Source organism: Ursus americanus, chromosome 9, assembly GCF_024610735.1.
Source record: "Ursus americanus isolate L20-20 chromosome 9, mUrsAme1.1.p, whole genome shotgun sequence".
In the NCBI taxonomy this organism is placed as follows: domain Eukaryota; kingdom Metazoa; phylum Chordata; class Mammalia; order Carnivora; family Ursidae; genus Ursus; species Ursus americanus.
This window is the reverse complement of record NC_142135.1, coordinates 16,176,160-16,192,630: the sequence shown is the minus strand read 5'-3', so window position 1 is coordinate 16,192,630 and position 16,471 is coordinate 16,176,160. Positions and strand designations below refer to the sequence as shown.

The 16,471-nt window shown below is 40.7% G+C and overlaps 1 protein-coding gene across 2 annotated transcripts in view; it reads left to right on the top strand.

Annotated features, from left to right (window-relative positions):
* Positions 1 to 16,471, top strand: part of FAM91A1 (family with sequence similarity 91 member A1) — a 43,244-nt gene that overhangs the window by 21,603 nt on the left and 5,170 nt on the right. The window contains exons 15-22 of one of the 2 annotated variants that reach the window (XM_045805683.2): positions 4 to 136; positions 3,988 to 4,136; positions 5,880 to 6,014; positions 6,161 to 6,274; positions 10,162 to 10,234; positions 12,548 to 12,697; positions 14,705 to 14,809; positions 15,316 to 15,439. In XM_045805683.2, coding sequence (XP_045661639.1) covers positions 4 to 136; positions 3,988 to 4,136; positions 5,880 to 6,014; positions 6,161 to 6,274; positions 10,162 to 10,234; positions 12,548 to 12,697; positions 14,705 to 14,809; positions 15,316 to 15,439 — 983 coding nt within the window. Of the gene's footprint in view, positions 1 to 3; positions 203 to 3,987; positions 4,137 to 5,879; positions 6,015 to 6,160; positions 6,275 to 10,161; positions 10,235 to 12,547; positions 12,698 to 14,704; positions 14,810 to 15,315; positions 15,440 to 16,471 lie in introns of both variants that reach the window. The other variant, XM_045805682.2, reaches the window with a different exon arrangement.

Genomic DNA, 16,471 nt, shown 5'->3' with positions numbered 1-16,471 from the left:
TAGGTTCAGAGCACTGGTGAAGGAGAAGCACAGAGATATTTTGATCACGCACTTACTCTGAGAAACACAATACTGTTTCTGCGTCATAATAAAGATCTAGTTGCGCAGACTGCACAGCCAGAGCAACCCAATTATGGTATGATGAATGTACTCGACTTTGAAGACATGACTCTATGGAACTTCTTTCTAAGAAATGAAACAGGTCGTGCTCACCTTTTTAATCCGCCTAATTTATTTTGTGTAGCCGGCGTGTTGCATTTGCAACTAGAGGCTTGTTTTGTGAATTTCTTTGCTCGTCAACTCTTCTTTTACTTAGTCTCCTTTCTTACGTGCCACTGACATTTGTAGTATCTCAGTCTGCTTAGTACCTGCAGAAACGGTCGGAGTGTAACTTGCTTAAGTGGCTGGATCGCATGTAGAACAGGCCTCAGTTTGAGGGGTGAACAAAGGCAAAGTTTAGCTGATTTAGGAAACACCATTTCCTGAATGGAAGATTCCATTGTATAAAAAGAGTAAGCAAGGAGCTTCCAATTGAAATACTGTTGTAATATTTACTGAAGTATTTTACTTTAAAAAGCAAAAAAAGAGAACAGAGAAGTTTTAAAGAGTAAAAGAAGGCAGTGGCCGTTTTAATCTCTGATGCACCCTGATGTGGCTCTTGCCCAGGGGTGCGCTCTCGGGTGTGGGGTAGATGGGGAGGAGCGGAGGGGTCCCCAACCCCAAACTGGTTGAACGGATGGTCAGTCCTGAGTAGGTCAGTGCCACCGAGGAATGCATGTTTTTAAAAAGGTGACATGGCTTGGGCACCAGGGAAGAACATTTGGCTCCAGTCCTCGCTCATTCACGGGGCTGCATCTTGGAACTCCATGAGTTCTTCGCACCAGGAGAACCTTTACTTTCACTTATTCTTTGATTTATTTTAAAGTTCTCTTTTTCTGGCCAAGAACCACTGGTTTCTGAGTCATATCCATTTTCATTCTACTTCTTTCACCAGCATCTGGCTTTCTTTTCAGCTCAATTTAAACATTGAAGGACGGAATCGGTTGTCACTTCACAAAAGTGGTTGCGGAGGTGAGGACAAAGACACTGGGTAGTTGAGCTGAGTGAAGCAGGACACACTCAGTTCCTCGCCACTGGCTTCTGCAGCCTTAGCGTGTCAGGGTCCGGGTTCTGCTTCAGCAGAATTGGGGCTGCTTCCATGCCGGGCTCTTTCTGAGATTATTCATAAATAGTTACAACTGAGAATATGAAGTCGCCAAGTGCCAAGAGGCCCAAGCACTTACTCATAAGCATTTGTTAATAGCAACCATTTCCTGGCTACCAAATAGGTCATGGGACCTAAGCAATGAGCCGCACAGTCTTGAAGCTGTCCTTGTATGTAGAAATCCTGAAATTACTGGGACTGTTTTAGTGACTTAGGGAGATAACGTGTTAGAATATTTGAAATACTCTGTTATAGCCTATTGAAACATACTATCCTTTCCTGCCCATCATCGCATCCAGGAATGTTAGTGCTAGTGACCGGGCAAGTGTAACTCATTTTGTAGGTAAAGATATTGAAGCTTGGTCAAATCTCCTGCCCATTTAGTCATTATGTGGAAGAGATGGGACTTAAATCCATGTTTCTTGAAAAAAAAATTTTTTTTTTGCTCTATCCGTTTCATTATCTTCTCTTGAACATTAAGCTTTTTATTGTTTTATTCATAAACAATCTGTTGCTTAGTAGTCTGGACTAAACTTTGTTTTTCACCATGAATTATCTGAGTACCAAAAAGTAAGTTAAATGAAAAACCTAAACCTTATCTGGATGAAAGTAGTTAAGTATTATTCTAACTTTTGAGGTTGGTTTGATAGTTGACTGTTTCTGGTACCAGTTAGAGCTTTCATGGTTTAGTCTCTCCTCGCTAAGATTTTTTTATCTGATACTTTTTCACTCATGACTCTGATTTCTCAGTTTTATTAAATTTGTTCTTGATTTATTATACATAATCAAGCATAAATTTCTCTAGTCTTTTTTTTTTTTTAAGATTTTATTTATTTGAGAAAGAGAGTGAGAGCAAGAACAAGTGGGAGGAGGGGCAGAGGGAGAAGCAGACTCCCCGCTGAGCAGGGAGCCTCACACAGGACTGGATCCCAGGACCCTGGGATCATGACCTGAGCCAAAGGCAGACTCATAACCTACTGAGCCACCCAGGCGCCCTTTCTCTAGTCTTTCTAGAGCTTTTTCCCTTCTCTCTTTTTCCTAAGCCACCTGCTCAACTGGCATTTTACTTCGAAATGAACGTCACATCTGGCTCCAGCCAGACTTGTCTTCCAGCCGCTTCTTCTCCTGCCCCCCCCCCTTGTTTGCCGGCTGTGCACAACAGATGCTCTTCCTGACGTCCGTAGGACTCGCTCTCCTCCACTATCAACACTTTATTTGGAAATACTGTAGATTTACAAAAAGTTTGTAAGAACAAGAATGGTATAGTTACTTTTAATCCAGAATTGGGGAGTAAGTTGCGTATCATGGTCTTTCTCTGCAAAATTACTAAGGGTACGTTTCTTAACAATAGGGCTGTTCCCTGACACCAACTTCAGGTGATTTAATATTGATACAGTAACCTGCCATTGGTATTCCAGTTTATCGGCTGACCCAGTAATGTCCTTAATAGGATTTTCCCCCCTCAATTGCAGGATCTAGTTTAAGATATGATACTGTGTTAAATTGTCAGGTCTCCTTTATCGCCTTTATTCTGAAACAAATCTGTAACCTTTTTTTGTCCTTTATGACATTCTTATTTTTTCAGAATGTTGTCCCTTTTTGTTGGTTTTACTAGAAAGTTTCTCGTGTTGGGTGTGTCTGATGTTTTGTTGTGGTTAGGTTCAGGTTATGCACTCAGGTCCAGAGTATTACCTACGTAACGTCCTGTTCTTCTAACGGCGTGACACATCCGGAGGTGTGTGATTTCCATCTGTCCCCCATTGTGGTGGTAGTTTTCATCACCCAGTTAATGTGTTTCCTGATTTTTCCACTATGTGGTTAAATATTCTCCCCACCTGCAGCGACTAAGTAATCTGTGGGCAGATACTTTCAGACCAAGCACATACCTGACTCCTCATCAGTATCTCCCCCCAGATGGAGCATCCAGTGGTGGTCCTGCCCGAACCATTCTTTGCTGTGATGGTGGTACAGTGATCGTTTTTTCCAACTCCAGTTCTTCCCGTAACAGTTGAGACTAGGCATTCTTTTATATTCCCAGTATGGACTGATGAATTCCTGTTTTTTTCAATGGCTTATAATAATTCATCACCCTCTCTTAATTATTTATGTGCTATGGTTGTTTCCTGTTTTGCCGGTAGGATTCTCTTCACGCTGCCTCCAGTTTCCTTGTTCCATGCCTCCATCTTTTAACAAAATTCTTACTTTTGGAGTAGTTCTTTACTTTCTGGCACAACAGTCTTCTCTTGTACTTCTGTCCCAGTCTTGGAATCAGCCTTTTCTCCTAGGAGCCTGGTTTCTTTTACTAGAGTATGGTATTAGAGACCAAAGTCCTGGGGCTAGTTGTGCTCAGTGCTTCTAGGCCCTTTCAGCAGGCCACATGTTTTTTGATTCATTCTTGCTTGAGGAGCAGATGGGCTAACTTGGTCTCCTGACATTTCTTTCAGCCTTATCTATCTTTTTAGAGAACAGATAGGACTGGTATTTTCCGAAAGGGTTAAGAATGGGAACATTTAAAATCTGTTACATATTTTTAATGTAAGAAGTAGTAGCCTCACAAAACACCGGTGGATGGTTATCTTCCTAGATCAGGGAATAAAGACTGTTCACTTTAAATCTTAAAGGGTCTTTGTGGTTTCCAAGGGATTTGGCACTTTGTTAACAGAGATACTCTCTCTACTGAAACAATGTTTACACACCAAGGCAGTTACCGATACTTTGTCTTAGACATTGCTGTTTTATCTTGTCAGTCTTTCATCCTGCCTGTGTGCTTGCTTATAATTCAGGTTTTCCTCTGGATCTCTTACGCTGTGAGAGCCTTCTTGGTTTGGACCCTGCAACTTGCAGCCGAGTTCTAAACAAAAATTACACACTGCTCGTGTCCATGGCTCCTCTCACCAATGAAATCCGGCCTGTGAGCAGCTGCACCCCTCAGGTAAAGAGCCACTTGGAGCATTGCGAGTGGCGTCCTTTCAGACTTCCCTATGGTGACTTGCAGAAGAGGTTTACCAGTTTGATCATGTTATTTCTCAGTTTGCAGAAATGCCAGATATTAAATCACTAACTCAGAAAGCAGTTTTGTATTTTATGCTGTTGTAAGAGGTTCGGTTTGTGAGGTAGAATTGGTATGTTTTATTCATGTATCATCTAGTGACTTGTGACGTTGAGGTTTTCTTGATGAATGCAGTATTTTATTTTATACTGTTTTTTAAAGATTTTATGTAGAGAGAGAGCACGTGAGTGAGGAGAGGGGCAGAAGGAGAGAGAGAATCTCCAGCAGACTCTGCCCTGAGCACGGAGCTGGGCCCACTCTTAGGATCCTGAGATCATGACCTGAGCCGAAACCGAGTCACAAGCTCAGCTGAGCCACCCGGGCGCCACACTGATGAATGCAGTATTTTAAAGAGAATGTTTGGATGCTCTAGGAAGGAAGCCTGCATCGCCTTGAGGAATAAAGTCAATTTAATTAGGAAAAATAAAGTGTCTTAGAATGGGGCTATGATTGCTAAATAAACCAGAAAGGAAAGATGGTGCTTGAAAGCTAGAACTTTAGGTATCTCTAAAATCGACTTATGAATATTACTGCTCATCTTTTAAAAATAAATCGGTTGTGTATTTGTATACTTAGCAAGGACAGTGTGGCCTGTGCCATTTTCAGAGAGTGAGGGTCATGTTGCTGTTCTTCAGTGCTACGTCCTGCCTGGTCTCCTAGATGTGCGAGGTTAATGGTGTAGAAGAAAGGAAGGGATCTTTGTACAAGGTTGATTTTCCTGCTGTGCTCTTCTAGCTGCCTTAGTGAGCATACGTCCTGCACCCCCAGACTTGTCCTCTGTTTAGGAGTGGTTATAGATTGGCATTTACCAAGCTTTTTAAAAATAATTCTTCGTATGCTCCCCCCGCAACCCCATATACATACTTCCTCCTATTCTGTAACATGACTTCTAGGCATAATAGGAGTCCATGAACTGAGTGAATGGCAAGGTGGATGGAAGGTTCAGTAGCCCCTTTTGTGAAAAATCGCATGTGATAAATGACAGTAACTAGAACTTTGCAGTAGAGCTTATTATATGACAGGTGCTGTTTTAAACCTTGAACAAGCTTATGGTGTCTTTACAAGGTAGATACTTCATCGCCACATTACAGAATTGCAAAGTGAGACACAGGAGAGTTTAAGTGACCTTCTTAAGATGATATAGCTGAGGGGACAAAGCCACGATTCAAAACCTTGGTGCTGGGGCGCCTGGGTAGCGCAGTCGTTAAGCGTCTGCCTTCAGCTCAGGGCGTGATCCCGGCGTTCTGGGATCGAGTCCCACATCGGGCTCCTCGGCTGGGAGCCTGCTTCTTCCTCTCCCACTCCCCCCGCTTGTGTTCCCTCTCTCGCTGGCTGTCTCTCTGTCACATAACTAAATAAAATCTTTAAAAAAAAAAAAAAAAAAAACCTTGGTGCTGTGCTCCAGAGTCCATTTTCCCAATTGCAGTGATAAGGCATGCTTTCTCAATTCTAGGGTCATATTGAAACTGTTCGAATGGAGCATTTGAAATTTATTTTCATAAGGATAATAGCAGTTAACACTTATGTGAGGCATTAGCTGTTTGTAAGACCATCCTTGGTCCCTTGTGAAATTTGTCTGCTTTACCTAAGGATTACAGCTTTCTCTTTCCTGTTTTGTCATCACAGCATATTGGACCAGCTATCCCAGAAGTCAGTTCTGTGTGGTTTAAACTGTACATTTACTACATCACTGGGCAAGGACCACCATCTCTTTTACTGTCCAAAGGTACAAGACTTCGAAAACTGCCAGATATATTCCAGGTACGTTGTGTGAGGTGTGTTTCTTCCTTTATTTTTGAGGAGGGTAGAAATTGGTAAGCAGCATTATAGTGACCTTCTTAATTTTTTGTTTTTTCTTAATTTCTAAATGCCATTCTATTCATCTTTTATTCATTTTTTTCCCATAGGGTTATGATCGATTACTCATAACATCTTGGGGTCATGACCCTGGGGTAGTTCCTACGTCAAATGTGCTCACGATGTTGAATGATGCTTTGACCCATTCGGCAGTTTTGATTCAGGTACCGTTGCTTTATTTGAAACAACCAATTTTGGATTTTGATCTGGAAGATTGTAATTTGTCTAGCTTTCTGCCGAGTAGCAGTCAGATGTCAGTCATTTGAACTTTGTAAAGCTGAAACATGTAAGGGCTCAGATGTGGGTTTTCGTCCTGGCCTTTGTCTGGCAGTGTGGGAACCGCAGAAACAACACGGACTTGAGAGTTAGACCCAGCTTGGAATTCCGGCTTCCTCTTTGCTGCCGTGTGGCTGTACTTAGAATAGCTCTGTTGAGCTAGAATTCACATACCGTGCAATGCATCAGTTTCCATCGTACAGCTCCATGGTTTTTGGTGTGGGCGCAGGTATCCACAGCCATCCCTGCTCATTTTAGAACATTCTCATCATCTCAGAAAAGAACTCCTGAACGCTTAGTTCTCACTCCCCTATTCCCCAGCCCTAAACAACACTGATCTACTTGCTCGCTCTCTAGAATCCTGATTCTGGGCATTTCACATACGTGGAGTCACATAATGGGTGGTCTTTTGTCACTGGCCTCTTACCTTGCAGAATGTTTTAGAGGTCCATCACGCTGTAGCACATATCCGTCCATCATGAATCAGGACTATGGCCAAATGAGAGTCCCTTGTATGAATAGACCACATTTTGTTTTTCCATCCATTGCTGTTGGACGTTTGGGTTTCCACCTTTTGGCTATTATGAATACTAGTAATCATTGCTGTAAGCGGTCATTTATAGGTTTTTGTGTGGCTCGCTGTGTTGTCGTTTCTCTTCAGTATGTGGCTAGGAGTGGAAATGCTGGATCATATGGTAATTCTGTGTGTAACTATTTAAGGAACCTTCCACTGTTTTTCCAGAATGGCTGCACCATTTTACCTTCCCACCAGCACTTAGTATTATCTGTCTTGTTTTATTATAACCCTCCTAGGGTGTGAAGCGGTATCTCATTGTGGTTTTGATTTGTATTTTCCTGATGCCTAATGATGGTGAGCCTCTTTTCATGTGCTAATGAGCTGTGTGACATTTTGAAGATAATTCTCTTATACTTAGTTTCCCACCTGTAAAATGGAGATGGCAATACTTACTGTAGAGCAACAAAAAGTACTAGTAGCAGCTAATGATGAGGTAAGCAACGTCTAGTTCTAGGGTTAGGAATGAAATAAGACTGTGTGTGAAGTGTGCCGCCCGCTTTCTGCTTCCTAGTAGGTTCTCAATAAAGATTTCATTAATTTATTCAACTAACAGTCGTATGTGCTGTATTCTGTGCTAATTAATGTAGATACAAATAAGACACAGTCCTGACAGGGATTTAAGTCTGGTGGGAAATGTTGCATAAGCAGTCAGTTTCAGTTTTTTACTGAGGGCTGAATGGGATTATATATGGTGCAACCATTAGAGAGTAGTACCCAGTTCAGCCTTGAGGCAAGGAGATAGGCTTGGGGGACACTTGTCAGAGACAGTGAGACTCAGGCTGAGTATAGAAGGACGATACAGAAGAGAGCCAGGCCACGCAGAGGGGTTAGCAGGAATAAATCTCTGGGCAGAGATTTTTTTTTCTTTTTCTCCACTGCTACTTTCCAAGTACTTAAAATAGTACCTGAGTCAGAGTAGTTTCTCATGAGGGTTTTGATGACGGCAGGCCCTGGAGTGTAGTGTACCTTGACTGTTTTGCTGCAGAGCTTAGACTGTACCCTGTAGATTGACAGCAGCCAGTAAAGGGTGCTGAGAAGGGGGATTTCTAAGGTCAGTTTGTTTTGGGAAGATCGGCTTGGAGAGTATGCTACCCAAGAATGCTACCCTAACCAATAGGGTGAGAAACCTGAAGCAAGAGGTCCAGTTAGGATTTAGTGTAGGAGTCCAGGAGTCCTGGTAAGAGCTGAGGACAGCCTAGATCAGGGAAGTGGTAATAAGAATTGAAAGGAAAAAATAGATGTAAGAATTATTACCAATTAAAATTAGTAGCATTGATCAGATGTCTGAGAAGGATATGAGAAGAGGAAGAGAATGATTCCTGGGGTATTGGCTTGTGAAGGTGGAAGAGTGGTGATATCACTACTTGAGAGAACAGAGGAGGGAGAGCCAGTCGATGGGGGTCAGATGATGTGTTGTGTTTAGGGCATGTTAAGTGTAAGGTGCCCGTGGGACATTTGGATGGTGGAGCTATCTAAGCTATCTAATCGGTAATTGAAAATATTTTGAACTCCAGACGAGAGTTGAACAGCAGACACTCACCTGAGTCTCCACGTCAGCCCATAGCGGTACTTGAAACCCTGAGGGAGGTAGTTGAAACCATGGTAGCGTCGGCATGAGCCTGGAGCGGGGGCCACAGAGCAGGGCTTCGTGGTGGAAGGTGGCGTAACAGTATGGGTTAGGTGTGGGCCTGAGTCAGTCTGCCTAAATTCAAATCTTGATTGTGCCACTTATTCAGTCTCGGGAAAGTTCAGTTATCTTGAATTCCTTTGCCTGCAAACTGCAGATAATAATGGGTTCTGTTTTTATAAGGTTGTTGAAACTTATGACTGAATTGCATAATCTGTATGAAATGGGTAAAGTCCTGCACTTAGGACACTGGAAGGTCTCCCGACATCTTCGCTGTGTGGTGGCAGTGGTAGGAGGAGACAGAGGAGTTTCAGTGTTGGTTACAGAGTTCTGTTTTTGCTCAACAAGAATGGAAGAAATTCACCTTGCTGGAACTTATAACAAAATTAAGATCTTGGTTAAAACCATGCTTTCATTGTAACAGTCTTGATTTGGGTTTAAATCGCAACTGCACCAATGAAGTAGAAGGGAGCTGTCCGAAGAATTATGTTCAAGTTGTTAGATGAACCATCTTAATAAGTGCGAATTTTCTTTGATTTTTTCTTTTATATCAGAGTACTTTGAATTTCAATAATATATAAGTTTTTTGAAAGGAAAAAATGTATAGCTCTCCATTGTTAAATTTTGTATTATAACAACACTAAATGCACGTAAACATTAAATTCTTCACGCTTATTATTCTTACACCAAAACAAATTTAGGGATTTAAATGCAAAAAACCCTTTAAAACTAACAGAATTCAAATGAGCATTAATTGAATGCAATGGCTAAAACTAAATTATTATGCGTAGCATGGGAGTGGGGTGGTTAGACTCAAGATTTTTCTTAATTTTTGAATTGATAGAACCTTCCCATGATTCAGAAATAAAACACTATTGTAAGATGCACAGAGAAAAGTATCACTGTACTTCTAACACTGTCTGCTCCGTTCTCCCCATTTCTCCTCCAAATCAGATACATGTATTAGTTTCTGCTATAGCTGTCTAGAATTTCTTATGCATGCGTGAGCCAATGCACAGTGCTGTCCCCGTGCTTTTTGCACTTAGCAAGTGGAGGCTTTTCCATTTCAGTTCGTAGGGAGCTTCCTCTTTTTTTTTTTTTTCCTGCAGCTGCCTTGAAAATACATCCATTAATTTATTTAACCCCTATAGAGGGGCTTTTATAATTATATAATCTTGAATATATATCCCCGAGTGCAGGTTTTTGGGTTTTGCATTCCCGGTTCATGATCCGCCAGGTGATTGATGATGGGATTCTTTTATCAGACCTACAGCTAACCCTTGTGTGAGTGTACTTGATTTCAGTCTTCGCTAGTCTCACACCTCATCTACCTGTTAAGTCGGCCTCTTTGTTTTTCATTAGCCATACAGTCCATTGGAGACACATGGCCTTGTAAATTAATGTGCACTTGAGATGGTCTTTGCTTGCTGGAGAAAAATTAAAAATTATTGAAAGCTTTTTAATGGAATATTAATATAGGATATGTCGTCACATGGCATAGTCTTATTTATGGTTTGATTATCTGTTTGTTCTCAGAAATACAGGTGTCTTGTGTGTTTCTTCTTGTTTAGGGACACGGTTTGCATGGGATAGGAGAAACTGTCCACATACCGTTTCCATTTGATGAAACAGAACTACAAGGAGGTATCTTACTCTTAAATTATATCTGTTTGACTTCTGTATCATTAATCTTTGCCAATAGTTTGGTAAAAAACATAGCAGGAAGTGAATTCTTAAAATTTTTAAGTTCTAGGGTCTTAAGATGCTGCTTTTAAAGAGTAGTAGCAAAGGTGTGGGCGCCTCGGTGGCTCAGTCGGTTAAGCATCCGACTCTTGATTTTGGCTCAGGTCATGATCTCAGGGTCGTGAGATCAAGCCCCCACGTTGGGCTCCGCACTCAGTGAAGAGTCTGCTTGAGATTCTCTCTCTCCCTCTGCCTACCCCCGCAGCTTGCTCACATGCTCGTTAAATAAATAAATCTCACATAAATAAATAAATAAAATCTTTAATTAAAAAAAAAAAAGAACATTGGCAAATACAGTTTCCTGTCATGTGCCTTTTCCTGCAAAGAACTAGTAGAATAAGACTCACTTAGGACCTTTGAAGGAATGCTGGTCGGCCTTGGAGATGAAGAGTTTCAGTGGGTCTCTGCCTGATGGAAGACTAAGTTTCTCTCTGTTTAGCCTTTCACTTTCCTTTTGTTGTTTATTTATTTGGAGGCTGGGGCAGAAGACAATTCATTGAGAACATTTTACGCTTAGAAAGTTGAATTTTCCCCCCAATGTTACTTACTGTCCCTCCCACCTCCCTGGGGCTTTCTAAGATAATTTAGAACTAGATGTCAGTGAACGTGTGTATGTACTTTACTGTGTACAAAGCACTTGCATGTATTTCTTCTTTCAGCGTTCGATTTTGCTGTTAAATGTTATTTTTGCTATTAGAGAGGATGTAAGTGGATTATAGAGTTTGCGCTGAATTAATCTATTTGGAATCAAGGGGGAAAGCCCTGTTTAAAGTTATCCCCTTCTAGAATTGGATGTGAGCTACAGTGCATTTGATGAAAGATATTCACAGAATTTCTGTTAAAAGCAAATTTATTCTTCCTTTTGTTTAATACAGATAACCATTTCTCTTTCGAATGTTAAGAAGGTGTATATATTAAAAAGAAAAACGCTGATTAAAACTGACATATATTCATATTGCACTTATGTTTCCCACTCCATGTAAAACTGCTGTTCTGTAATCTTATGTTTCTGGTTCTTGGAGCCATGTTGCTTGAATTTTTAGCGAGCAGTGAATGGTTCAAGCAATCTGACTCAGGTTAATTTATATAAGAACTTAATGTTCTTCCAAAATGATAATAGTTACGACTCTCCCTTACTCCCCCAAAGTAAGGAAAAGGAAGGTTTTTAAAATATTTTTTTCTTCTTCACATAGCTAGACTGCAGAAGCCTTGAGTTTGAAATTCAGTACTCTTTTGTCTGTTGTGAATAAATGTGCATGAAATTTGGAGAAGAGTTTTCTCTTCCAAAACACAGCCCCTTTTTCAGAAATAAGTACTTCTCTTGGGGTGCCTGGGTGGCTCAGTCGTTAAGCGTTTGCCTTCGGCTCAGGGCGTGATCTCAGCGTTCTGGGATTGAGCCCCGCATCAGGCGTCTCCGCTGGGAGCCTGCTTCTTCCTCTCCCACTCCCCCTGCTTGTGCTCCCTCTCTTGCTGGCTGTCTCTCTGTCAAATAAGTAAATAAAATCTTTAAAAAAAAAAAAAAAAAAAAGAAAAGTACTTCTCTGCAGTTCAACTTTGCTGTTTAATGCTTTGACACTTTATAAATTGTGTGGGAAAAATTATTTGTTCACCTGAAGGTACAGGCTAGTGACAACAGAATTCTAAAATTTATAAAATCTCAAAAACTGATGATTAATAGCTCTCTTGCTTTGGGAGATTATTGTGCGATTATAAAAGAAAGGAACCTTCATACTTCAGAATAGAGCATCTTTCTGTTTATAAGTTCACCTATTTATGAGGGCTTGCACTAATATTTAATTTATTAAGGATATAATTTCAAGTGCATTTTTAGCTTTAGTTTCAGTAGGAATAATTTTACTTTTAAAAATTTTTCAAAAATATGGTATGTCTTTAATACACTTCCTGGCAGAAGCCCAACAAGTAAGCATTTGAGGCAGAATAGAACCACCGAGAGAAGCCTCGAGAATTTGCCCCTGTCTGGTCCTGTTTGCTTACTTAGCAGGTGATTTGTTTTGATACAATAAGTGCCTCCTGAAGGCTATAAATAGTATGTGTACCCCATCCTTTCACATTCACAGGGAGTTCTTGGTTGGTATCAGTGTTGATAAAGTGTAAAAGTAGTTCTAAGAATTGTTTAATAAAAGTATATTTACATTTTTGATGTTGTGTTATAAAGCTGTTTACTTATAATGTGATGTCAATCTTTGTCCTTAGAGTTTACTCGTGTCAATATGGGTGTTCATAAAGCATTGCAAATATTAAGGAACAAAGTGGACTTGCAGCATTTTTGTGGATATGTCACCATGTTGAATGCTTCTAGCCAACTTGCAAACAGAAAACTCAGTGACGCTTCAGATGAGCGAGGTCAGCCAACAGTTGGGTTCTTTGAATTAAGATCACTGTATGGAGTTGATCGCAATCTTCATACTTAAGAAGCAGGGAGACTTTTGTGGGGATGTTGCATTATTTTATGCTTGGTGTTTTTTCACTAAGATGAGAAAATATTCCGTGACATCATTTGGACAAATACCAGTCATTCAGATGGAGAAAATACTAAGTGCCCAGCTCTGAAGGGGTGCTGGCCTGGGGTTGGAGTACAGAATGGCTGTGGGGTGTTAGCCCTGTACTGTCATCTCCATGTCTGTAGGCTTTCAGTTAAGTTCTTCGGTGGAGCGACAGCTTCAAAAACTTCAGTCTCTGTGTACAGATGTTTCTAAAGTACAATGAACAGTTTCTCCCATTGAAACTTTTTCTTTCTGGCAAAGGCACCACTGTCTCAGTAACCCAGGTCTGTAGTCTTAATCTTTATCTCTTCCTTCTTTTGCCACGCTGTCCACGTAGTTTCCACATTCTGTGAATTAGGCTTTAGAAATGTCTCTCATATCCTGTCTTCCCTTCTCTCTTCTTTTTAAATTCACCGTGACTGTCATGCTAGTCTGCGTCTCGTCCTCTAGTCGTGAGTCATTGCAGCCCTTTCCTGCTCATTAGCCTTCCTGGCCTCATTCTCCTTCTTTCTGTCCCCCACCCAGCCTGTATGTTGACAACAGCTGATTTTCCTTTTTCTTTTTAATGAAATGTATTTTCACGTCACCTTCTTCTGGTTACTGATTGTTTTTGCTCTGCCAGAATTTTGGCTTATGTGTGGCTTTGGTAGCCGTGGTGCCAGCTCTGGTCCGTGACTCTAGAAAACCTTTCAATTCAGACATCTGTTGTTGATTGACGGTGATTCCCTGAGCCTCTTAGCGTGAAATCCTGAGTCAATATGATTGATTGCTCACCATCAGTGGATTGGATTGGCTCGCTTTGAGTTAAATATCCAGCCTTGGTCCTTTACCTTCGGCCAAAGAATCTGAGTAAATTTTAACAGTTGGCTGCCACATATCACAGGGCATTTTCCAAACAGGGGGTATGGGTTAGGCAGTCATTTCAAGGATGTCTGCTACAGTCATGTTTTATTTCTTTCATCCCACAAACATTTATGGAGTACCCGCTTAGGTGCTGAAAGGATTGAAATTACTAAGACCTAAGGAATTAAAAAAAAAAACCGAAACCCTAGCAAGGGAGACAAGCCAGTGAATCAGCCTGCTGTGTAGTGTTCAAAGTCTGCAATAGAGCTTGGCATCAGCTTTACATGCTAAGGCAGGACAGAGAAGGCGTATCTCAGCCCCATTAAGTTATCCGAGAAGGCTTCTTAGAGAAGGTCAAATTTGAACTCAATTTTGAAAAGTGAGGATTTGGGTGCATAAAAGATGACTGTGTATTTGGAGGGTAGCAGCCTTTTGGCAGAGGGAATCAGGCAACAGAGTAGCTCATCTTGGCCAAAAGAAAGAATTTATTGGAAAGTAGTAGAAAACGAGAGTAGAGAAAGTAGTAAGGTCGGGAGATCTTGGAGGATCTTATGTGCTGGACGATATGAAGAATCAAAGAAATTTGAAGAAAAATGACATAATCTGCATGTTTCCATGGGGGTAAAAGTGACTTGATTAAGTGAAAGGCTGAACTTGTGTTCTGACTTTAGAGTCCTTGTTTCCTTTTGCCAGAGCTTCACCATTTCCGCGCTATTTACATTCCGAGCTGGACAGTTCTTGTTGTGGGGGCCTGTCCCGTGCATTGTAGCATGTCGAGCACCCCTAGATATCAGTAACATCCCTGTCCCCATTCCTGACAGCTGCATCAGTCTCCAAACATTGTCAGAGGTCTCTTGGGGGACAGGATTGCCTCCTAGTTGGGAACAGCTGCTTTAGGATGAAGACCCTTCGTTGTTCTCCATTGTCATTCCTGTCGCTGGAAGTCTTCTCTTCCGTTAGGGCTGGTGGACGACTTGTGCCAACTACGAGAATCCTAATATTGTGTATGTCCTTCCATTGCAAGGAGAACCTGATTTGGCTTCTGGCTCAGACGTCAATGGGAGTACAGAGTCATTTGAAATGGTCATTGAGGAAGCAGCTATAGACTCGGCAGCAAAACTAAACTCTGGTAAGGCTACAAGAATTACTTGCAGTTTTAGACTAGTTTCTGAGATTTAACTCTTCTGTTAATCATTCGGATGTCATTTGTCTGCTCCGATTATCCCTAATGGACCTTTTAATAAGTATTTACTAGGAAACACGTTTATATATTTAGAATTTTTAACGATGAAAGTGTGAAAAAAATATGACCCGAGAAGAAAGACTTCAGTTTCATTTGTCCTCTGTTAAATTCTTTGATCTTGTAGCTGTCTTGCAGTGTCTTTTGGTAAGAGGCCATTTGGAGCATCTGGTGAAAGCTGTGTACCTTCTCCCCAGAAGCACGTACATACTCAAAGACTCTTTCCTGTTGTAGAGATTCACTGACCCCTTCTGAATCCTCTCCCCTGCTAAGCCCACTGGCGGACCCCAGGGGTGGGAGGAATCTGAAAATTTCTGGATGTCAGTTAAGAAGCCCTGGTCAGTTGTGATATATATAAATGCACATGTAATTAATAATTATATATCGTTTTGTAGTTGCCACAACAGAAGCAGATTGGGTTCCTCTCGAGCTGTGCTTTGGAATTCCATTGTTTAGTTCTGAATTAAACCGGAAAGTTTGTAGAAAAATTGCTACACATGGCCTTTGCAGAAAAGAGAGGTAAGGGTTTATGTTCATTTCATCTTTTCATCTGTGAGACTTTTAGGCTGTTAGTTGCTACATCTTATTTTCTTTTATTTCACATGAGCATAGTAATTGCATTGTGTCTATTTGTTGATTCAATAAAGATTGTTAGTTTAAGGGTTTTACTGTATTTTTCAAAATTAAACTTCAGCACCTCAAAAATTTGACACATGCAAACATTGGGGGCACATATTTTGGTTGATTTTAATTATGTTAACTTAGTTACCCAGATTTGGTAAAAGTGTGATAAAATTAGCAAGCTTATGTGAGATTATGCCTGGTGTGTGTCATATATACGTGTCTGTAGAACGTTTCCCTTTTGTCCTTCTGTCCCTCTGAGCAAACACACACTCAAGTTATCTCTTTTGTTGGAATTATAACTGAATTTCTAAGTTTTCTTCAGTTTCCATGTTTTCTGAAATGAGCATCTATTACTTACCAGAGGTGACACGGAGGTTTTATCTCGCATGCCAGCTCCGTTCTATTGGGAGCCGTTCCTAAGAGGCAGTGCTGTAAAAGTTTTGTGACTGTTGAGCAGAGAGGAGTATCCCTGAATCTGATTTTCTTGGCAGGGCGGCTGGGAGAGCCGATGTCCACAGGTCTCCTTGACTTCTTCATTTAAGAAAACAAAGTTGGATAAGAAGTAATTTGTTCAATTGGCTTAATATACTTGATCAGAAGATTAAAAGTACTCCATCGACACATAATTTCAATAATTCTCTGAAAGTCACCTATGTGAATAAAAAAGTAGAATTTACTATACAGCTTTAAAGATTGCCGCCATAATTGTTACCAATTTACATATTTGAAAAATACTTGATTTCGGTGGGTTGATGTATAGTAAATCTGTCAGACTTCTTATCAGGATGTATTTTAAAATTAATTTGGGTATTTAAAGTTTGTGTCATAATTGTCATTCCTACCTGAAAAGTTCTCTTTCATTTAATGTTTGTATTTGCTGATAGTTTAAGCTTTTCCTAACAGTAATGTCTCAGTTTTGGTTTTATA